Genomic DNA, 25,390 nt, shown 5'->3' with positions numbered 1-25,390 from the left:
CACAGCACTGAAAGTAATAGCGGGCACCCCAGATGCCGGCGGTTTTGAAATGTTAAAAATGTCCGAATCTAGATTAATAGAGTCAAATAATAGACAGGTGTTCACAAATACACAGACCCAGCAAAAAATTAACTAATTAACAGAAGCAGTCAATAAAATCATTTTAGCGAAACAAAATGGTTAACACCCCTCACTTGTACGAGGTACTCTTAGCAAGGAACAGAATATTAATTACCTTCTGTTTATATTTTTTTTTTTTTTTTTTTTTTTTTTTTTTGTAAACGAAGTTATTTAACTTGACTAGCGTACTATTATCCTTCTTGGACAACTTAATCTAATCGGTATCAATTTAAACGATTCATAATATCTAAGTTATTTACAAAGATTATAATAACGTTATAATATTTAGAAATTTATAATTAGGTAGGATTTATGTCAAGTCCCGGTCGGTCAGGTCTTGAGGGTGGTGGCGTTTCAGTCTTCTTCTCGTTCTTGTCCGATGGCTTTGGGCTGCGATACTTAGTCGTCTAGCTAGACTATTAGGATGTGATTCTAGTCTGTCATTGTACTTTTTCGCTATGTCCCGAATCCTGTCTCCAATTTTTGGCACCTTTAGATCACGTTCAATATCTCTGGTTCTCATGTGCCAAGGAGCGCCTGTGATCTGCCTCAGTGTTTTTGCCTGCAGAACCCGAATTTTATTCAGGTAATTTTATTCAGTAAAATAGACCAGGAGCTAATATGCTCTTGTATATTTTAAACTTGTTGGCGAGGGAAAGTTTGTTGCGGGCAGCAATTAACCAGGCCATATTGGAGACCTTAGTTTTAAAGGACTTCTGTATCGCCGTAACATGCCTTCCGAAGGTTAAACTTCTATCTAGAATTACACCAAGATATTTGCATGATGACTTGTGGTCAAGCACTCTTCCTTTAAGTGAGACACAACGGCAACTACTTAGTCGATTTGTGAAGGTGACGTTTGCACATTTGTCAGCATTGATGCAGACGTTCCAAAACTGTGCTCAATTCCGGAATGCGTCCAGGTACTCTTGCAGTGCGTCCGAGGCCTCGATAATGCTGTTGCTTTTTGTCAGAACCGCGGTGTCGTCTGCATATGTTGCATTCAGCACATCTTTACGATCTAATCCTGTGACTGCTGTCTGGGTGGGCATGTCCGCGGAGAAGATGGAGTATAGAGTAGGGCCTAACACGCTTCCTTGAGGTACTCCAGCTTCGATCACTTTAACGGAAGAAGTGCATCCATCGGTCGTCACACGGAAAGTACGTCCTAACAAAAAGCTCATCACAAGTTGATATAGCTGGGGTGTTAGTATTTTCTTTGCTTTATGTAGAAGACCAGGAAGAAGACCACGCTTTCTGTTAAGAATTATCCTTTCCATAATTTTACCAAGGGAGGGGAGGAGGCTGATTGGCCTATACGAGTCTACCTTTGTTGGCTTTTTCCCTGGTTTCAGTATCAGGATTATGTTTGCAGACTTCCAGACCTTTGGGAAATAACCCTCGAGTAAAGCGCTGTTAAAAATGAGTACCAGAAATCTTAGAGCTTGATCAGGTAGGATTTTTATCGTTCTGTTGTCGAGAAGGTCATGACCCGGGGCTTTTTTTGACTTCAAAAGGAAACAAGTTGTTTCAGTTCTTCGAGAGTGACAGGATCCGCGGGCAGTGCCATTTGAAATGGCGTTTCAAGAGACTCCGTAACCAAACGGCACTGATTCGCATCGGCAAATGCGAGTGGCTTAAATCTTTCCTCCAAGTTGCTTGCAAACACTTCTGCTTTGTCCTGTGATGTACGGCACCAACCACCAGACGGGCTCCTTATAGCGGATTTCTGAGAAGCCTGAATCTTGAACCTTTTCGTGATTCTCCACAGCGAGAATTGTGAGGAGGCATCGGTGCCCATGTTCTCCAAAAGGTTGTCTATCTGATGCTGTTTTCTTTGGGTCAGCACTTTATGGAGCCGATTAGATAGCCTTCTGTAGATCTGCTGGATTCGGAAATCTCCTGTCCTTGCAAACTCCTTTCTGACTTTCCGTTTGAGGCGAAGAAGGTTCACTATTGCAGAAGGTAGGAACGGCTGAACAAAAGCTTGCGCATTGCGTGGAGTACTCGGTGTGCTGCTGCTTCTATCAGTTTTTCTATAAATGAGCTTATGGCGTTGTCAATACCTTCTGTACCTTGAATTTCTATGTTTAAGTCGATTAGTTCAGACAGGTGATCCTTAAAAGTATCGACATGAGTACCAGGAGCTAGGAAACGGGAGCGTAGAGGCTTCTTCAGTGGCATGGCATGTAGTTCAACCAGGAGAGGGGTGTGGTCTGATGACAGATCGTGCAGAGTTCGGATGTTGAATCTGTTCATGGAGTAGCCTTTGGTTACAAAAAAATCGAATGCAGATGGAGCTACCTGTGTGTTGGAGGAGAAAAATGTTAGCTCTCCAGTTGCCAAAATTTGGTAGTGGCCGTTTGCGACTGCATCCTGTATGAGTTTGCCTCTAGCGCAGGCTCTTGAGTTTCCCCACCAACGATGTTTAGCAATGTAGTCTCCACCTGCTATAAATTTTTTACCAAGTGTTACAAAAAGTGACTCAATATTAACTTTTATCAAACGCTCGCTGGGTAGGAGATTCACCGATGCTAAAGTAACCGTTCCCTCTGAAGTCTGTAGCTGAAGTCTTGCTACCTGCCGGTCGTTGGTTGAGATTGGAGGTTGGAGACAATGATTCAAGGAGGAGCGCACTATGCCAGTGGCTCCACCTCTGCTGTTTCCACTGGGGTGGACGGCGTGGTAGGTGGAGTAACCAGGTAGAGAAATGCGCTGTCCTTCCCGCACGCGTGTTTCAGTGGCAAGCATGACATCAATATTTCGCATTCTTAGGAAAAGCTGAAGCTCCTCAGAGTTCCTAGCTAGTTCACGTGCATTCCACAATCCGATTTTTATTATTGGTAGGGTCATTTTGACGTCCGTGATATGAGGATCTGAACTAGTTCTCTAAAAGCCTTATTGGATTCCACAGTCTCCTCTATTAGTTTGAACATTTTGTCCATTCTCGAGGTTATATCTCGGATGGCGCTTTCCAGCGCCCGAAACTTTTTTCCAAGGCCTAAGTCTTGAGGTGAGTCTAGTTCACTGTGGTGTTGGCGAGTCGCAAATGCTCCAAATTGAGGACCTTTGGGCCGTGCAATATCGGCGTATGAAATATTACTTCTGATGGCCTCAGCCAGAATGAATTCGTGAGTACAGCTTTCACCTTTTTTAGAGCTGACAGTTTTGCCTTCACCAACAAAAGTAGGGAGCCTTGGGTTTGGCTTAAGCTTCTTTCCTTTTTCAATTCTGACAGGGCAGTTTTTGTCCGTTGAAGCATGATTACCACCGCAGTTGATGCACAAATAATTGTCACTCGTGCATAGCGTAGAGCCAGTTGCGTGGGGCCCAGCACACTTGCCACAGATTAGATCCTGGAGACAATAGTTTTTGGAGTGCCCAAAAATGTGGCATCTCAGACATTGGAGTACTTCTTTCCTGCGACGAGCGCGTTCTATGGTGACTCTGTGCCTTTCAATTTGCGTTACCTTTAGAACTTCAGAAATTTTTAAGCCGTATTTTAGATTAACGAAGAACAGGTTTTGCCTGGTCTTGTGGTTGATAGCCGCTTCGTCATCCCCATCACAGATTTGTTAGTTCTGCCAGTCTCCTTTTCTCGGACAATATATGTTGAAAGTTTCGTAACCAAGATCATCAAATGCATTCTTAATTTGTTCCTTGGGAACACTTGCATGCATTCCCTGTAGCACGACTCTGTAGGGTTTGTCCTCTTTTAGTTGATGACTTACAATTAAGAGAAGTTAATTTCCTTACAACGGTACGGAAGGCCTCAGAGTTGACCGTGTATATCCGTGACACTCCGAATTTCGATCTTTGTAGAGTATAGTTGCTCTCACCAGCACACGAATTCAGCGCCAGTTCCAGTGCGTGGGGATTGTTGATGTTTGGGACACAAATGGCTGGAGGCTTAACCGTATTTGAAGATTGTCTGCTTCCATTATCAGCAGCTGGAGTTGATTCTTCTTCATCAGAACTATTTTCAGGCAAATCTACTTGCATAATTCGATCTGCTTCTTCAGCCAAGGCTGCAAATCGATTATTGCTAAGTGAAGACAATGAGGGTGTCTCAACATTAGATGGCATCTTCTGCAGCTGAGACGCCTGCTTTTTAGTTTTCTGATCTTTTTGAAACGTAATTGTGTTTCCCTTATGTTTTCTGCCCTCACGTATGACTGATTGGAACGAGCACTTGTTCGTAACATTCGCTGTTTGAGCGATGGGAGGTGCTGATTCAGAAATCGTAGGTGTTCCAAGAGACGTTGTTGGGGACCTATAGGAACTTGCTGCTGCTACCACAGTATATGAGCTTGAAGTCGTACAGTTAGCTTGGGTCGTGGTTATGGTGTAGGTAACATTGGTGTTACTACTAGTTGTTACCGATGGGAGAGTGTACATCGCTTGCGACGGTAAGGTATCATTTGATGATGTTGCGCCGTTTGATATCAGTGTGCGAATTGTTGCAGGGCTTGCTCCGGCTACTTTTCTCATCTCCTCTAGTCTTTCTCTAAATACGGAGTGAGTCACTGTTTTATTATCCATTATTGCAACTGATATTATTTATTCCTAAATAACACACTGTAAACAACTTCGCTAGTCCGAGCGAAGATCAAACGGTATCAGCCTCACGCTTGCGCAGTGCGCAGGCGAGGGGTGTACAAAGCGTCGTTTCGGTTGAGCTTATCTATGATAAGTACCGCAAATGTCTGTCACCACCGCTGTGCAGTGGCTAAAAATAGAACTTGTGCTCGTGCACAGTAAGATTGGAAGAGTTGTTGATATTTCACTACAAGAAGACCTTTAATCGTCCGTATGATACTGGCAATATTAATTACCGAAATCCAAAATTTAATGCTTACCGTCACACTGGCTAAAGCCAATATTATAAACCCGGCCATTCTTAACCATAATGATCTGAAGTCTATATTAATTGATCACCCCACAGATCTAACATTAAAGTCCTTCAGTCCGATAGTATTATCCATGTGATAATTTCATACCCTAATATTAAAGCCAATTGTAAAAAGGTCACCATTTTCCCTGTATCCCATCAACACATCATTCTGCAACTAACGGACAACATAGTAGGAGAGTGCAACAACGACGTCCTGGCAGTCACCGATTGCGTACCAACAACTTACGCATCGTACTGTAAGCTGGCTACCCACGATACCTGCGCTCGAGGCCTGCATGCGGGGAGCACTGCACTATGCAAAACGCAGCCCAGCCATTTAAGCCCCATCACACTGGTAGACGACGGCGTAATAATAACCAACGAGTGCCAAGCTAAGGTCAGCACTGACGAGGCCCCGAATTAGAAACCAACGGCTCACATCTAATTATGCTCGAGCGAGTGGCTTTCATTAACGGCACCAAATACGTCAACCAACGTGAAGCCATAAAGAAAACACCGGGCATGGCTGCATCCCCATTGAGCATACCACTTCTCCAAAGGATTAACAACGAAAACTTGGAGGTTATCCAAGGCCTTAAGGAGGAAGTGAAATCGGCCGGAACTACTTACATTTGGTTTGCGGTCGGCGTGGGAATCAGCGTCTTCATTAGCTGCTCTACAGCTTGCTCTGCAGGCCAAGTCGGACTGACGTCATCACCCCTTCCCGTCGGACTGCGGCGTGGGACAACCCAGGGAAATAACTAAAACATAATTTATACTATAAATGGATCACTGGAAAGAAAAACGAGCACGTACAAAAATTCAACATACCTAATTTTTCAAATGGTTATGATATTCTAATAGGCAGAAAATATTTAAACAAGAGCAAAGAAAAAATCGATTATGAAACATAACATAAACACATAGCTTAGCAAGGTGATTAGAATGGATAAGACCGCAATAAAATGCCTAAACCCGATAATGTCAAAAGAAACGAAGATTGAAGAGGATAACCACGCAAAAAATTCCTCAATCCGCCCCTATCGGAGGACCAATCTTAAGACTTTTTCATAAATAATGAATTAAAGTAGTGTAACACTAGCAAACAATAGTTACGAACTGTTTTTTTTTTTCCTTCCTTGTGGTTGTGCCGCTAGCTTAGGCTTTCCCCAGGGCAGAGGCTTTCCTAATTCCTAAATTCCTAATATGTCACAACCATTGATTTAGCAAAGGATTCCATCAAATCCAAATGATTAAAGGGTTAAAAACAAAACAGCACTCTTAACAAAAGAATACGAATATACACGAATGTCACATCTCATCATTGAAAAATGTATTCAAAAAATTACGTAACGCAAATTTAAAGTTACAACTCTATAAATGCGAATTCATGAAAAAAGGAACAGAGTTCTACCATAACCTCCACCGGAATAAAACCGTTCCCCAAAAAGATAATTGATTTCCCGATACCAAAGTCTGCGAAAGAAATAAAATCATTCTTAGGATTCATACCAAACTTCGCTAACATCGTAAAACCAATGACACTGCAATTAGGAAATGCTGCTCCTTCAATAAAAAATAAAAGTCATATATTTATCATACATTTAAAAAAATTAAGGTCCTAAATTAAGGTTCAATATTAATTAATCCTGACTTTAGTGAATGGTTTCACAATTACATTACTCTTCAATGGCACACGCAAGCATCATAGCTTCTATAGTTATAGCTTTACTATCCCAAAATCATAAACCATTTATTAGTAGAATTTAAGACATTAAGAAAAATCTAACTACGCCACAATTAAAAAAAAAAACTTTTACACAGCCTTGGGAACCGTTCGCTCTCTGGAAATTTCGGAGGGCAACTATGCTATGGCTTTGCATGTCACTGAGATTCAGGAGCTAAGGGCAGTGCAGAGCAGTTCGGTTTCAATGCTTCGTGAGCTGTCAGATAAATTCAACGCCCATAAGCGGTTTGGGTCAACGGAACATATTGCTGGATGCATTATAGTCAACGTACTTGTCCAAAAGCTAGATCCGGCGAGTCAGACCAAATGAGAAGAGCATTTGGAGGACCCTGATCTGAGGAATTTAATTCCAACGTGGGAATCCATGGCATCATTTCTAGACTCTTGACCGCCAGTCTATTTTCTAGTATAAGGAGTCCTTCTTCAAGTTTGACGATGGAGTCGATTTTACAAAAATTCTAGGCCGGCCTGGGATCCGGTGTCGGATCAGCTGTTGCTTTTATTTTCAACGCTTCAATCACCATCAAGGCCTTGCCGACGTTTAGTTTTCTCTCGGTTCTACGATCCTCTTGGTAATCACGAAGTCCAAAAACTTTTTTCAGCTGCTTTGCAAGGAAAAGTTGTTCTGGGACAAAAGCCTTCCTTTAGCACAGGATTCAGAATGGCAAGTAGTTTTGCGCAAATTCGGCATGCCTCATTCCCACGATTTACTCTTTCTCCAAGCTCTGTATTAGAGATTCATGGTTTTTGCGATGCCAGCATTGTAGCTCATGTAGCCTGTGTATATGTCGTGTCTAGGGGACAATCTCACAGCAGCCACTTACTTTGTTCAAAGTCTGGAGTGGCCCCTCTGAAAACCCTCCGTGAGCTTTGCGGAGCTGAATTCCTAGCTCGGCTTATAGCTGAAATCTGTAAATTGAACGTATTCGAAGGGAAATTCTACTGCTGGTGCGACTCAGCTGTGGTGCTTTCTTAGATCCCGGAGGATCCCTACAGATTTAACGTGTTTGTAGAAAACCGAGTGGCTGCAAATTAGGACTTGACCGGAACAATGGAATGGCGCTACATTCCCACTGCTTTAAATCCGGCATATATTCTTTCTCGAGGAGCTCTTCCAAGCGAGCTTAACGAGTTTGTGGGCCCATGGACCTTTCTGAGTAGCCCCATAGCTGAACTGAAACCCCAAACTGGAACTTCGACGAAGGATCCTGCTTGTAAAATCTCCGTACACTGATATTGTTGCATGCTCCAAATATGCGAATTTATTTGATGCTTTGCAGCGTACGTTTGGATAAATCCATAAGTTTTGCAAGCGCATTCGACGTCCTGGACTTACTGTCACGGACGTTCAAAGTGTTACTGCGTTGGGTTCACCCAGTTACTATGGCCATCAAAAATCACGCTAATGAACACAACCTACGTACTGGTCCTCTTGCTCTTCTCAGTATAATTCGATCCCAATATTGGCCTATCGGGGGAAGGAAATCCGTAAACAGGGCAATAGACAAGTGTGCTTGTCTATATGGAACAGAAGATATCCCAACTGATTTTGAATATCATTATTTAAGCATTAATATTACCAAAATCGAGATAACATTTGAAAATTTACTAAAATAAGCAAACGAATTCCAAGAAATTATTCAGTTTACTTAGACGAAAACGAAGAAGACGAGCTAGAACAAAAAAAAAAACAATTATTAAAACACGATTATTTGAGACAAGTGAACTATGAAACATCAACTTGGCTCACAACAGATAAAAACGAACTTTTATTCATTCATCACATTCCAACAGAGCATAACCAAAGTACCCGTTTTTGAAATCATTCCTTATCCCGATAAAAATAATAATATTATAACAGAGAAGACACTATATGATAAGAATACAGACAAAATAATTTTTTAAATGCTAAAATGAAATAACTAAGCAAGCGTACAAATACACTAAAACATATAACAATTTTCAAATAAATTACTGTCCTTAATCAAAAATGTAAAAGCAATGACGTATTTATAGAAAGAAATAATGTCATGAAATTTATTTACTGTTAGACGAATTTATACTATCAATACTACATACTATATACTATCTGTGCTAGATTTCCCAAAAGTGTCGTCTATGTAAGCAATAATGACTATGTAAGCAATTAATGTGTTACCACATTTATACATACTCTCATATTATTGTACTTAATCCTTAAGCATAAAAATATTCCAAAGAAATTGATTGTAAAATCAAAAGAAACAAAAACCGAAAGCACTCATTGTAAACTATCTACCCTGCAAATCCATTCATTATCGTTTCATTAACAAATCACTAATACTATGTAGTGGTAGTAGATAAGTAATACTAATCTCTGCATTACATTGGCTGATCCTAAGAATTTATCACATAGACAAACCATCATAAAAACCCTGCTAAGACAGCCTTTCATCAATGTATCATTAAATTATTTAATCAATTATTTATTACTAAAAATTATTATTTTTTAATTGCACGTATTTAAATTATGTATAGGATTTAAATTTAAGCATACTAATACATAAAAAACTTATTGAGTCTTGGGGTCTGGTCCCACGGAGTTTCGGGCCAGCTTCTTTTCAGTTGAGTTGGAACCACATGCCCAATGAAGTACAAAATATTAGAATAATTTATACAAAAATGTTTTAAACTTATAAAGGGAGAATCCCGCCGATCCAGAAGTAAAATAAAAGATGATGCATTGATTAAATATCTAAGTGCTATTTTATTGATCACGTCTCTGCGCGGCGAAATGCTTGCTTCCACTTACTAATCTGTTCCTCTTATGACTGAACTTAACAGATCTCTCTGTCACTCAGTTCGCTCAACATATGATACGTTTACATTCTCTTGATGGTAATATTGTACCTAAATTCAACATAAATAATTTACCTTTAATGATCACTTTTGTGAGTTGTATTTGTTTTTGGTTATAAAATGAATCCATTACCAATTTCTAAAAAATTTGCACTCATTAAAATCGCGGCTGCTTACCCCAAAATCTAATCGCAAGTTCGTATTATTGGGAGAGAGATAGCACGCGAGAGAGTCGGTGGATCGTAGGTTGTGAAACCGATGAAGTTGGCTCTGCTGGCATAGCCGATGATTTTGTGATGTTAAGAATCAAGGGGAGATTTTAATGTGAAGGTTTTTGAATTTTTTTTTAATCCGTTACCCGATTACCAGGGTGGGGCGGGTATAGACCTTGTAAAAAAAATTCAAACTGAAATCACTGACCGATAATCGTGTCTCATTCTTCGTGTATAATTCATGTGATATTTTGCCTGAAATATTTAGAAAAGTCAAACTTAGAACCGATATCTTAAACGTCTGGATTTCACATTTCTTATTTGTGTCAACTCTTTATCTACCAACTCTACCAAGGAAAAAAAATATATATAATCGCAGTATAGAAAATATTTATGTCACTTATGTCAATAAAAGCTGTGATATTTCGTTTATTACGATTGTCGAATGTCCCCGCAATATTATGTCGAGCATGGTGTCAGGGTTAGTTTTTCGTCTGTGGACCACGTAGAACCTGGTATATTAACATCCTCTAGAACTACCAATTGGTGCCTATCAGATAGTTTTTTTGAGACGACTTGGAGAGCGGACAAATGATTAAACATAATCTGACTGCGGAATGTAATAACAAGTGATATAAACGATCCCTGTTCCTATTTATGATCTTAGATTCAAACTCTTTCACACCATACTATCCGGCCATAAATTAACCACAAAAAATGGTAAGCTCGTTAATGACAATTATTTTGAAAGCTTAAGAAAAGTTGAATTTTTTACTTATATGTTATCGGCTTTTGTTATGCATTGTATATAAAATAATACATCATTCGATCAGATGACGATCTATTTTTTTTGTAGCTTGTGGCTGTAAACTAACGGTAAGTATAGATAGAATCACTTAAAGAAGTTTGCAAACTTAGGGCAAATGGTTATATCCACATACGGAGATTTTGACAGCAATACACTTCGACGAAGCTCAGGCAGTGGCTTTTCAGTGAGTCTGGCAGATAGCCAATCTTTCCCTGACCCGATTAGAAAGGACGGTCCTTGTATCCAGACCAGGAACTCGCAGAGCTCAGAGGAAAGAGCACCTCGGAAGAGAATGTTGGCTGGATTTAAGGCCGTCCGAACAAATTTCCAAACCATGAAAAAGTGGCGAGGAGTATTAAAACTCCCCAAAAAACGGGTACAGGGGACCGGCTTAGCAATAGCGAGGACAACTTGAATGCGAGAGGAGCCGGCCAAGGGCTAAGAGGTCGAACGGTTATGGTGTGGACTTTAGACACTTGTACCCGAGCGGGCCGTCCGCAAAAGGGGAAATAACGGGATCCTCGAGGCCCATAAAAGGGCGGCGCAAGCGCAGCTCGGGACAATCAGCTAAACACTTGTAAGTCATACTTGCAAGAGGATAATCGGACAGAGTACGACAGACAGTCACCTAGAATACGCGAAGAGCTATACCCCGGGGTCAACAGAAGATTCGCGAGTGAGAGAAAGTGATAAACTCGCACCCGTCGACAAGTTAACGGCCAGTAAGAACGCACAGGACGCAGAAGACGATCAAGTGAAGAACCTGGCAAGGTCAGAAGGGACAGGGGAGTCATTGGTCGGCTTTACCTAAGCCGCATTCGAGCCGGCACGGGTAAGCTGTCGAGAGCAAAGGAAGGAAGCCGTTGCAAGTCGTAGCGAGCAGAACCAGGTTTGTTAACAGTTCGTTACATAGCCAACTTCTGAATAGCCGCAATCCTATTAGCCACAAAAACATTGAAACTCGAAGTTTCATCACAAATCCAAGAAAACGCCACAGTCGAGTCGCAGCAACAGTAATACCGGCCATTAAATATTTTCAGACCTGCCACCTCATGTATAAGTCTAGCTAAGATATCTGCACCACATAGTTCCAGATAGGCATAAGAGAACGCTGTTCTCCTTTGGACACAATGTAAACACAAGCACCGTTAGCCTCCAGGCTAACATCACAAAATGAATTTCAAGATCTAAATCTGTGTCCAGCACAAAACATGGGAATTCAACACGGCATATCCTTCCAAAGCTGCTGCTGTATTTTGAGCCTCAGGGAGGCTTTCATCCCAGGATAACTTTTTCTTACAGAGCTGTTCCAGAACGATTTTACACTTTGCGATTTCGGGCCCAACCACGCCTAACCTCGCAATTGTGGATAATACAGAGCGTCTACATGGGGTCAATGATGACTGCAGAACAGCAAATGAGAACAACATATTCAGAAGTTTTTTGCGATTTGTGAGCGTTAAAATGGGCATGGCATTTCGAAAAGCATTGCATTTAGATAGAAGCGTGACATTTATAATCAAAACTTGTTGTATGCAATCTCAGACCCTGCCGCTATGAAATGAAATCTCTCAAGGATCCCACTATATATATTTCTTCACAAATCGTTCGCATACACTGCACTCGCTGACGACTATACAATTGTAAAAATACATTATAATAACTATATATAACCATAACTAATAAATATAAGTGGAAGAGAACGACTAATAATTCAAATAGCTAAAAGACTAAATATTATAAAATGTCTGTTGCTGCCAAAATTAGCCCCGAAGCCCATAGTGCATTTTTTGCCCTCCCTTTATTCACAGAATATAAGATTTGCGACTGCAGTAACAACTTGCAGGAGACAGCAGCTGTGAAAGCTACGGCAAGCGTATTCATCACCAGCTCTCGGACACCGGTCGTCGAAGTGGAGTACATAACCTATACATTTAGCACGGCCGTTGGAGCGGGGTCTACCTTCACAACAACCACTACTATGGCTAATAACTCCAACGCTAAATTAACAATGGCAAACATTTAACGACATCGCACAGCAAGTACACTACGAGGGATTGCCATCAAATAGATACCTAACACCGACAAGGCTTAAACCACGCGGCTGCTCGAGAACCTTCCACAAACACAGCCTAAATCACCCAAACACGAGCAACGGCACGAGAGTTTACGGCTGTAACAGTTATCCGTTGCCCAGATTAATAAAAGGTTCATTCAATTAACGTGTGAATTTTCTTTAATGTTAATGTTAAACCAACGGTTGTTAGTCCGAAGACTGCTGAACTTAAACTGATCATACTTAGCTAACTTATTCTGAAGGAGACCGCTGGGGCGTCGAACTATGACCACTAGTCATCGGGCCATCGGAGAATGTGCTGACCAGGCAAAACTCTGGAGTGGTTCCTGGATGTGTCGCTGGATGTCTACATTGTAAGGTCTTCGTAGTAAAGGGTTCGTAGCTATGGTAACTCGCGCACACCCACTTATAAACGCGGCGCCCATATGGGCGTGGCAGACGCCAGGCCAGTGTGCGACATTCCTAGTAAATCAAGCCTCAACAGCGCTGAGTATCCCAAGCGCGGCACAAACCGCTGCCCGCCAAGCGATTCCCAAAGAACTGTCCACCTTCGACGGCAAGCAGTTTTTTGCAGTTTCCAGACTTGTACTGAGATCGCCGGCTATACTCACACCTAAAACCTAATGCGCCTGCAGGCGAACCAAAAAGAAAAAAAGCTAGGGACATGGTTCAGAGCAAGTTAATGCTGTCCGCCATGGTGCCGGAAATCATCAAAACGCTGCCAATGTGCTTTGGACGCTCGGAGCACATTCTCCACTCAGTGCTGACCAAGGTGAAACACCTTCCGTCACACTCATCGACAGCCAAATCTTTAAGCAACTTAACGTAAGCGGTGTCAGGCAACCACTGTGCTTACGGTGGGCAAATGGCACCCCGCACACCGACTATGCGTGAGAGATCCCTACTTAACATATCTAACGCTCACACCGAAACTAAGTACAAGTTGCGGGACGTACACAGCGTAGACCACTTGAATCTGCCCACATAGTCACTCGACATGCGCGATATCGCCCAGAGATTTCGGTAGCTAAAAGGTCTTCCTATAGAACGCTCGTCCCACCATACTCATCTGCGCAAAACAACTGGAATCTAGCCCTGCCTCTAAGGATACGAGGGAGCATGTAACCAACCCATAGCATCGGCTGGGATAGACGCTACAAAGCTGCAATGCAAGTCAGCCAACGCCGGGGCGTGTTGACATTCACATTCAACGTCTTCCATAGAAACATCAACTCCACAGGAAATGCTATCGGCAGAGGACACTCAGGCTTTGGACCATCTAAAATCAACTGCGGTTTTCAAAGACGCCCGATACGAAGACGGTCTTCCACCCAGCATAAGTGCTTGCGATGCAAGTGCTTGGAATAAAAGGAACAAGATAGATTCTGGAGTCCCTGCGGTACTACCGCTAGGCTATGCTTCGCAGGGCCAGGGTGCACTCTGTGTTACTCCGGTGGACGTATTCTGACTCTTTCCCTGCAGCTGCACGCAACCGCTTCATCGAGTCCGCAGCGAAATTGCTGAACTGGCCCCAGAAGCACTGGTCCGAGATCATACGCTCCCCTAGGGTCGACGGCTCCATTCTATTCTCCATTAAGCCTTCCCGGTCGCGGACGAATCTCCGGCAATTAAAAATAATGTGCTCGGCAGTTTCCTCGACGCCGCATTGTGGGCAGTTGCGGTCATCATCGTAGCCGAACCTGGTTAGGTAACTTCTAAAACACACATAACCGCTTAGGATCTGGGTCAGCGAGAAGTTAACCTCGCCATGACGTCTTAGGGTCCATCTGGTCACATCCGGGATCATCCTGTGGGTCCATCGCCCCTTCGTCGACTGTTGCCACCGACGCTGCCACCTTTCCAAGCTATGAGCTCTGGCGTTGGCTTTTATGGGTTGCCTCTGAGCAGTGCTGCACTCTTCTCCTATCTGCTTAATCCCGTCGTAGATCTCTTTTGCCTCTACCGCCAACAAGTCTATTGGGATGGTCCCAGCTATAACCTGTGCTGCGTCATCCGATATTTTCCGGAAACCGGAGCACACTCTCAGGGCACACAGTCTATGCGTTGCTTCCAGACCCCTGATGTATGACTGCCTGTTGGTAGCTTCGGCCCATATGGGGGCTGCGTAAAGTGCTGTCGCCCTGCAGACAGACTGTAACAGAAGCCTGCGTCCCTGCCTAGGGCCCCTAAAGTTGAGCATTATTCGTGCTAGGGCTCTAGCGACGCTCGCCGCCTTCCGATTTGTCTCCGCCAGGTGTTCTTTAAACGACAACCTGGTGTCTAGCATAACTCCAAGGTACCTGATTGCCCATACCGACGTGATGGTGGCGCCACCGACCTGGATGGTGGCTGTCTCAACCTGCTTGCGGCTGGATATCAGCACGGCCTCCGTTTTGTGGTCTGTGATATCTAGCCCGACCGATGAGAGCCACTCCACTATGGTGCAAATAGATCCATTAACCAAGGCCCTCGGCTTCCCGAACTGTTTTTGCCACAACTACTATGGCAATATCGTCGGCGAAGCCGATCACCTTGGTTCTTCCTGGCAGTGGTAACCTCAGCACCCCGTCGTACATTGCATTCCATAGCAGTGCCCCAAGTACTGAGCCTTGTGGGACTCCGCAGGTTACCCTGTGCTCCAGTGTGCCCCCTTCTGTGTCGTAGACTAGTACTCGGTCGCTGAAGTATGACTTAAGAATGCCCACTAATGCATCCGGTACGCCTAGGTTCCGTAAGGCTCCTATGGTGACGTCCCATCTTGCCGAGTTGAATGCATTACGGATGTCTAGTGTCACCACTAGACAGTACTCCTTGGTGCCTCCTTGCCACCTAGTCCCTTGCACTGCCTTCGAGGCGATCTCCTTTACTGTAGCGATCGCGTCCACGGTAGATCTCGCCTTCCTGAAGCCAAACTGCATTGGCGAAAGGTCCCCTGAAGCGGAGATGGCTACGTGCAGTCTACTGCTAAGGCATCGCTCGAAAGCTTTGCCCAAGTGGTTGATCAGGCATATCGGCCTGTATGACGATGGACTATCGGGAGGCTTGTTTGGCTTGGGAAGCAGTACCAGCTTCTGTCTTTTCCAGCGCTTTGGGAAAAGGCCTTCCGTGAGGCACTGGTTGAAAACATTTGCGAATGCTTCCGGGTGCTCGTTCATGCCTAGCTTAATGGCGATGTCCGGGTTTCCATCTGGCCCTGGTGCTTTTCCCGATGGCATATCACTGGCTACCTTGTGAATTTCATCCAGTGTGAATATCAGTTCAGATGCGTCCGCAGGAGCCGCGTCTGCAGCTTGCGGAGCCAAGGGCACAACTGGGAATAGGTGTTCCACGATCGCCGTCATGTGGGCGGCGTCTCCGGCTTTCAGGGGTTTCGCTTGACTTATCTTTTTCATTACTATTTTGTACGCTGATCCCCATGGGTCCTGCCCCGATGCGAAAGCTTCCTGGAGGGTTCGTCCTCTTGCGTTCGTGTGGACTGAGCCCCATTCTTCTGCCCAGGCGTTAAAGTCCCCCGCGATGACCACGTTCCCCTCTCCTCTTGCGTCGTTAGCCAGATCCTCTAGGATTGCTGAAAACTCCTGAAGGGTTAGGCGTGGTGGTAGGTAACAGCTGTACAGGCACAGGTCACCAACCACCCCCCGAACAAAGAATGAGCCGATGTGCAGGTTCCTTGGGCTTACCCCGTTGGTCCTTGTCTCGTCGAGTATGTAATCCATCCCCGGGGTTTTTTTATACGGCTCGCTAATAAGAGCAACGTCAGCTTGAGTTTCGCGCATGGTTTGACTCAGCAGGTGGTGCGCAGCTTCGCAATGGTTGAGATTAATTTGGATAATCTTTTCTTTCTCAGTGGGCTGGTACTCATAGGGCATCTTCTACTACCCGCAATGTGCTTTGCGTCGGCTTTCCTGGCACTGGTGCATAGGAAGCATTTGGCCTCTTGTGTGTTTGTCCGCACTTGAGACATCAGTCGCTGCGATTTGCAGGGTTCTTGCATCGCACCGCAATGTGACCGAACTCCAGGCACTTGAAGCACCTAGGGTAGCCTCGCTCTCCTTGACTCTGCAGACTGTCCATCCCACATTCAGCTTTCCCTTGACCAGGACCGCTTGCGCCTCGCTACACGGCAGGCCTATTGTTGCCGTTTGGGTATCCCTGAAGGAGGGTCGAAGGCTTCTCAGCTTTATTGAGCTTGGGTCAACATTAAACTGATCCGCCAACGCCTTTGAAAGGTCCTCTGCAGCGACTAGTGGGTCCAATTCGCTAACCGATAGGAACTGCATCCTCGAGTCCTTTGACAGCGCTCGCACAGTCGCAACTCCGTCCAACACTGCTTCTAGATCGCTCTTCATCAGCGTTGCTTTTCTGTCGCCATCCCTGTTCAGCTCGAGTAATAAGCTGCCGCTCGCTGTGCAGCGGACCTTGTGGACACTCTTTTCAAGCTCCTGCAGTTGATCGTCGCTTCGCCTCGTAACCAAAGCCAAGACCTCGCTGTAGGTCTTGCCTTTTGATTCCACCATCACCGCGTCGGGTCTCCGCGACAAGCGTGCTTTCTTCCTCGCCTCCACCTTCGTCCATGCGTCTGGCTTGCCACGACTCTGAGTTTCAGCTTGTTGTGCCGTGGCTTTCTCCGCTGTCTTCGCCTGCCGCTTTGGAGGGCTGGCTCTCCTCTCCCTCGGCTTCACCCTCTGTGGTACTTGGACTGCCCCTGGGCTTCTTGAGTACTGCTTCGGAGTCTTCGACGGGCAGGGAACGTCCGTTTGTGCGAAGCTGTCTCTTTTTGGGCTGGGGTTAGTTTGCTGTAGTTTGTCCACGGCTTTCTCTTATCTACCCCCGCACTTGGGGCATCCCGGCAGGGCATTTGTAGGTGCGTTGCCTGGTTCGTACTCCATTTCCAGCTCCTTGCTGGCGTCCTCCTGAAGGGCCTTCATTTTGGCGAACATCGCTTTCATTTGGACGTTGATGTGTCGCACCTGCTTGACATTGGTCAGGATCATAAGCTGGTCCAAGACCAGTCCAATTTCCGTCAGCTTACCGGCACACAGGAGCTGTCTATCGGCCTTCGTCCTTTTTGGTGGTGTCCCAGCCCGCTTTGGCGTGTCCTGCACATCTACTCCCTCGGCAAGGTTGGACCCGCCAGCCTGTAGTGGCGCAGGTGCCCTTGGCAAGATCGGCGAGCGCAAGATTTTCCTACTACTTAGGAAAGCCCCCGCATTGTCCATACCCTTCTCTTGTTGGCTGGTTGCTTTCACTGTCGAGGCGGCCAAGCTTGCCACCACCTCGCCAGGTTGGTTTAGAATGGGATTTGGGGCCTCCAGAATCCGGGCCCCTGCCGTGGAGTTTTCCACGGGTGGATTGCCAACTAATTGGTTACCACCTGGAGTAGTGCTGTTAATAATCGTCATTCTTTACTCGTATATGCATTTTATACCTACTGCCAGGTTTGTTTTGCAGTTTATACCTACAGCCAGGTTTAGGTTACTGCCGGCCAGACGCAGACCACGGAGCCGCCCATTATGGGTCAGACCCTCCGTGGATTTCAGTGTGATATTGAGAAGTGGGGAAGGGTTCTTCACCGGTGGGAGCGCTCCAACTCGGTCGCCAGTGCCCCTGCTTTAGGTGTACCGCGTGCGCGGTGGGGTTGGCTATTGGTCTGCTCCTTGACCTTTAACACCTATAACTACTAGCCCGAGTCTTTTGGGTCAGTCTTTTCCAACACTGGGTAAACAGCTGGCTTAGATCAGCTGGCGTGACATTGCATCTCGCGTTGCACAGAAAAGAAAGGGGACGAAAGAGAAAACTGAAGAGAAAGCTCCGAATAATTCTCTCACCCTGACCTATCTCATGGCCCTGGAGATCGCAACCGGCGGACGGTCCATGGAACTCCGGAGATCATGTCCTCACCGGGTAAGTGCACTGAACAGCGTCGCTGATATAGGCCGAAGCCCCTGGCGCGGAAAATTTTGGAGTTTTTCCGGGAGCGCCAACATGATGCAGCCGTCTTCGAACATTTCGCGCCACTCTGCCTCTACAAGAATATGGCGAAGCTCTATTGACTGGGATGAGCGCCTACCTGATGATCGCACACCCAAATGGAAACGCTCGCTACCTATCATTGCCAAGATACAAGTGTCACCGTGCTACTTCTGTGTAAGCAACGTACATACATTTGTCGACGCCAGCGAAATGGCATACGCTGCAGTCCGCTACCTACGTGGGAAAGAAACATACCTTCGCTTAGTGGCGTCAAAGCCGAAAATTGCGCCGCATAGTCCGTTATCGGTCCCTAGAATGGAACTTCAAGGCGCTGTCATCGGAGCGCGGTTGGCCAAACAGATCCTAAGCAATCACCAAATTTAAATTAATTCGAGCATTTACTTGTCCGAAACCGTCTTAAGTTGGTTTCGTTTCCAACCAGAAACCACAAACGTGAACCAATGGCACTGAGTATTAAACCAAGTGAACCCTGCCGATCTTGCAACGAAATCAACGATAAGCTATTACGAATCCGCGGTCGGGCGGAAAATCTAAACAACCGCCAACAGGTTGTGCTACCATATGACTACTTTGATTTCATTGACTACTTCGGCCCAATATTGGTCACAGTCGGACGCCAGAGAGAGAAGCCCTGGGGTGTCATATTCACATGCCTTACTTAAGGGCAGTGCATTTGGAAGTGGAACACTCACTAGAAACCGCCTTGTGCCTGATGGCAATTGGGAACTTTATCAGTCGGAGAGGATTGCCGCTGGAAATTTACTCGAATAACGGAACCAATTTCAAGGCCGCGGAGATGATAACTTGCGAAGAAACCCAAGAAATCAACTACAATGAAGAGGGAGCATCAGCACCAGCAGATCCCAAATGGGGGGAGCCTGGAAGCGTCTCGTACGCTTTATTAAAAAGGTATAGTGCACCTTATGCACCTCGATGAAATTTACAGACGAGAGTCTTCGCAACGAGCTATGCGAAGTGGAATTTATCGTCAACTCTCGCCCGCTCACCTTTGTGTCATTCGACGCAAAAGATGATGAAGCCCTAACACCAAATCATCTTCTGTTGGGATCCGTTAGTGGCTATAGGCCAATCCTGTTCGTGAATATCGGGTTCGTGAATATGTACCAGACCAAGCTACCACCCCATTCATTCAATTATCATGTCAAAAATTGATGGACGGTACTAGCTTGATTTAGCAGCACTACAAGGTTATGGGTAGTGTTTGATGCATCTGCACATCCTCTCTAACATATCAATAATAAATCAAGAGACTATACTCGACTATCAGATACCCGATACTCACCTAGTGGAAGTGGGAACGAGAAATTATAAAATTATTCTGGTATATCTATAGAAATTGGGGAAAACAATTATGATATGAAAATATGTTAAAAAAGTATGGGCGTGGGAGCCTTAGCGGTTTATCGGCTTTACATACGTAATTGCAATTTAAAATTAGCAACACCTGTAGTATTTGAATGCATACCATCTCTGAAGTCGCAACCCTTTTATATCGTTTAAACAATACTTATAGCATAATTTTTAAACATTTCATATATAAATGAAATAAAGTATATAATATTATTTTATATATATAAACTATATTTTATATTATATAGATAAACTAAGTATTATATATATATAAGTATTATATATAAGTATTAGTATATATTATATAAGTATTATATATATTATATATATATATATATATATATGATATATATATATATATGATGATATGATGATATATATTTTATTATATATTTTGTATATAATTTAGTTTAATCATTTTTTAATAATTATGCTATAAATTTAAATATATATATAAAATATTTATATATAAATCTATATTCAATATATAATTTACATTTTTACATTTTATTAAATTTTTAAAAATTATACCATAAACCTTATTGCTTTAAACGATAAATCAAATTTTTTTGGAAATACACTTTTCTGCTGTGATACCCACATTATCATCATATATCACTAGTATCATTATCCCTTTTGCTGAAAACCCAATTTTTAGACGGGCATAGCAAGCCTTGATGAGGACTTGTGAAAATTTTAATACCACGATGAGCAAAATGTTTTAAAAAAGTTAATCATATTTAAATTAGAATGGCCAAAGGATTATATTATTATAATGAACAAGATTTCGAACTGCTACAAGATTGCTATAAGCTTTTTAGGAAATGAAAATTGTCTGACCGTATTACCACAAATATTTTCACTTGAAATGCGAACTTGTATGTATAGCTTTTTAAGCTATTTATAGACCAAATATATTTGGAAAGTCAGTTTTTCATTTTAGCATTTATTTAAATTTGTGATCGAATTCATTGTGATTATACAACGCAGCATAAATCGAATAAAAAGTTTCGTAATGAATTTTCGTAGTTTAATTGTTACTTTATTAAACTGGCTAGTATGGTCAGAACAAGTTCAACTATTAAATGGCATTGGAATTAAAAACTTAGACAGAACATGGGACTCTTTTAAAGCAGTACAAATACCGAAGCAATTTTATGATGCTATCGAAAAGTCAGATTTCAGTAAACAAAGTTTGCAAAATAAGTTAGAGCATTTCCTGGAAAAACTTCAGAAAAACTTGACCCTGTCGGCTGTATTAAGTAACTCCGAAGATATTGTCACAAATGAAAGAAACTATCTTTACAGGATGCAAGAACTATCAACATTCTTTTATGAAGCCTCTTCTTCATTCGAACATTTTTCTTCTGACATCAAAATTTTTTATGAAACATCAAAAAATGCAAGCTATGCACTGTTGTTTAAGCTTCGCCAAGTCCCAACAGGTCAACCATCTATAGTAAAGGTTTTACTTACAAATTACTTTGCGGAAATGGAATTCTTTCATGTACTGTTCTCAGAAATTATCGACGAAGCTATGGAATATAGTACTGAATCCTTAAGATCGATTCAAAAACTATTTGTTTATTATGCTGATACTCAAAATATTATTCTGGAAAATTGGAAATTGAAGACTAATCCACAATGCTGCAAACTTTATATAAACTTCTTGCAGCATCAGTCCTCGCAGATTTTTAAATGTGCTGCTTTGGATAATCTTAATATAGTATACGATGTTTATTCTGTAACAAAGCTTAACATAAAATACATAATGAGACAACTTGAGTTTCGCATCCAACGTTTATTTAATTGTTTATTGTATAAAAGCCTTACCCTACAATGTAAACTTCTTAAAAGCGCAGAGCAAGATCTTAGAATTTTATTTAGCAATCTCGCCGAGTTAGACATGTTCTTAGATATAAAAACTAAAAAGGGCAGAGCTTTAGCATTAAGATATCGTCGAGAAAAAACATGGATTAATAATCAAATTAATTTTGAACCGAAACCCGACGACTGTCTTCCAATTGGCTTTCCAAATACTCAAATGTCAACTGATCTAAAAGAATGCTTTTACTTTTTAGATAATGTAGTGCAGCAGTAAATACAGTGTAAACAGCAGTAAATATTGCAATAAATAAAATTACTTTATGACTTTGATAAGCTAGCATTTTTATTATTTTAGATAAGGAGAAAGAACAGTGACATTACATAAGTTAAAAAATCTAACATTAATCATTCTAAAAAAAAAATGTAGCAAACTTTTCAAAATTAGAATGTGTGTCGGTTTCTTTGCGTTTTATGTATACAACTAAATTCCATATGTATGTCTGTCCATCTGTATGAACGTCGAGGTCTCAGGAACTATAAAATCAAGAAAGTAGAGACTAAGCATGCAGATGCAAGTTTGTTTCTGCCTTTCCCACAGTTTAGAAGCATTTCTGATTTTTTTCATTTGGTTAAATATCTATCTATTTGCATAAAAAACATCATTCCCGACCACAAACCGTCCAACACTACCAAGCCAATACTTTTGTAAAATGTTTTGATTTATTTCCATTTTCTTAGTGGTTTTGCTCATTTAAATCGGTACACCAAAGAAAACTTTTGACGACACCCCTTCTAAGCTGCAATGTACTTTTTCTCTGTATGATGTACGTAAAGACACGGCTCGCTTTTACATCTTTTGAAATCTAAACTTCTGAAAACGTCATCCAATGTATTATTCCAGGATCGTCCAGATTGTTGTAGGAGCTTGGATTGAGCCATAGATTGCCTTTTGCAGCTTCAATACTTTCGCTTTGTGATCCTCGTCAACAAAGTTCTCCGGCTGTTTCATGTAAACCATTTCTTCCAAAGTACTGTTTGAGTACGCATTAGAGATGTCCATTTAATTCATACATAGCTCCCTCTCTGCGGCGATAGCAAATAGCATTCGAATTGTTTCATAACGTATTACTGTTTTCCAGTAATTGACTCCAAACTGCTGCCCGCATCCTTTGGCAACTAGTCTAGTTTTATACGAAAAGCCCATTTTAATTCAATGGCCTTTTGCTTGGGAGGTAGGTCCACCAAGTCCCATTTCTCGTTCTTTCTCAAAGCGTCCATTTCCATTTGCATCGAAACTAGCCAGATTTCGGTGTTTCAATGTCAGCTTTATCTCTTTCAAGTCTTTCAAAATTTAGAAATATTAATGGCCAAACCGATTATGCCACGTTGATCTTGAGAGATATGCACTTCATTGTGCTCAAATTTATTTTCGTATACATATAAATTGTTTTCTTGCTTTGCGCGTAATACAATTTCACTATTATTGTTGCATATTACTGTTCTGTTATTTTCAAACTGCGTACGGTGACCGTATTTTGCTGCATTGCTTATCGATACAAAGTTCATATTTTACGATGGGACTCTCACTCAAAGTTCTGACTGACTGCGTGAGTAAAACGGATTTGTCAAATGTGTTGAAGGCATGAGTAGAAATTTTACCGTATCCGAGCGAAGCAATGCACGATTGAGTTTTGCGACCGAGTACTCGGAATAGAGAGTCGGTAATTGGCGACCTCAAATTTATTGCGTGGTTGTGTTTTCGTTTTTGTTTTGCTTTTTAATACAAGACATAGAAAAATAGAAATACATGGATTAATTATTATATATTATTTATTAATTATATTTTCCAATTAATGAATGCAGAATTTTGTTTATAGTATCAAAATTGTAAGCAATAATACATAGTTTTTCTGAAATTAAATTTCTAGCATCTGAAAGAATATTTTCAGATGCCGAGCTGCTTGCAGGAATACAAAAAATTGTGCAGCTAGTTTTATATAATAGGGGAAAAAAGTTGTTGGTTATGTGCCACCACTCAAAGCAATCTGTATACTTTACTGTTAAGTTCATGTATCTGTCAATTTCATGCTTTAGGGGGTCAATATCAAGGAATTGATTTTGGTGTTGAATAAAATCAGAAAATGCATCGTCATACAGGCTCAAAGAATTATTAGAATAGGAATTTAAAGAGGTTAACAAAAATTTTTTCATAATTTTTTTGCAATGTTCTATAATTTCTAATTTTCAGTCGCTGAGCATTGCACAAGTTTATTAGTTGGTGGAAAAAGGAAAATAGCTGTTTTATTGTAGTTAGAAATATATGAGAGGATAATTATTGAAATTTGATCGGACAAATTGGACTTCAGAAGTGAGATACAGGCATTATCGTTTATCTGCAGTGCAACATTTCTGTAGTTTTATTATATATTATATGCAATAGTTAAGTGGATGGTTGGATAGTTACTGCCCTCCAGTTTTTTTGAGACGTCTTCAAAAACAGAAAGTACCCGGACAATTGACCTCAAATGTTTTAAATGAATTCCATCAATTCTGGGTGTTTGGTGTTTTTCAAATAAAATTTATGTTATTTCAACCCAATTGATCTCCACTGACTTAAACAAATAGAAAATAGTATTCCACCTAGTTGGGCAAAAACTTTTTAAGGTAATTTCTAGGTTGGAATTGCTCCCAGACTTTTTAAATTACTTCACAAGCTTGCTACATTTGATAACAAGATCCGCAACCTCCTGTACACATTTAACTGCTTTCTCCACACAATTGTGAATTAAGTGATTCATGCAGTGAATATGCAGGTTATAACGAGAGGCTGCTATCATATTGGAGCCACGGTCCGTCACTAAGACAGGCTTTTCCTCCTCCAGGCAGCAACCAAAGTCATTTAGTTTATTTAATTTATTATTTTAGTCATTTTCTTTAGTATACTGGTACCTTTAAAATAAAATGCAATTTAATTACCAATAAAGAGTTACATATACATATAGTTTACTTACCAGTGGCAGGTTTCACCTTCTATGGATTTTATTGCCAACATATCGTTTACTAGCGCTCCTTCCTTAATGTAATGTATTGTGCATGAAATATACAGGTTGCGTTATGAAAGTAATGCGCATGGTTTCATTGTCACGTAACTACCTGTCGTAGCACGCTCGGACCTGTCTGAAAATTTGGGAGTCTCTCCTTTCCAACGCGCTCGGTCTCAGTTCGCTCTGAGCAATAGAAGTGGTAGGACGTGTCGTAGAGCAAAGTAATTTTTTCTGTTGAGTCACGGTGCGATGGTTCGCTGGAACAGCGGTACGCCATAAAGTTTTGTGTGCGACAGCACAAGGTAGCGATTTGTTAAAGGAGGCAAACATTTCAATTGAGCATAACAATGCATATTATTGTTATTATTATTATTATTATTATTGTTATTATTATTATTATTATTATTATTATTATTATTATTATTATTATTATTATTATTATTATTATTATTATTATT

At 42.0% G+C, this 25,390-nt stretch overlaps 1 protein-coding gene across 1 annotated transcript; it reads left to right on the top strand.

Annotated features, from left to right (window-relative positions):
• The first annotated feature begins 20,939 nt into the window (after positions 1-20,939).
• On the top strand, positions 20,940-22,305 carry LOC26526262. Its single transcript, XM_015158763.2, has one exon. The coding sequence runs from the start codon at positions 21,077-21,079 to the stop codon at positions 22,160-22,162; it is 1,086 nt and encodes a 361-aa protein (XP_015014249.1). The 5' UTR covers positions 20,940-21,076; the 3' UTR covers positions 22,163-22,305.
• The last annotated feature ends 3,085 nt before the right edge of the window (positions 22,306-25,390 follow it).

This window comes from Drosophila erecta, unplaced genomic scaffold (genome assembly GCF_003286155.1).
Source record: "Drosophila erecta strain 14021-0224.00,06,07 unplaced genomic scaffold, DereRS2 tig00000021-arrow-pilon, whole genome shotgun sequence".
Lineage (NCBI taxonomy): Eukaryota > Metazoa > Arthropoda > Insecta > Diptera > Drosophilidae > Drosophila > Drosophila erecta.
This window is presented reverse-complemented; position numbering and strand designations above follow the sequence as displayed.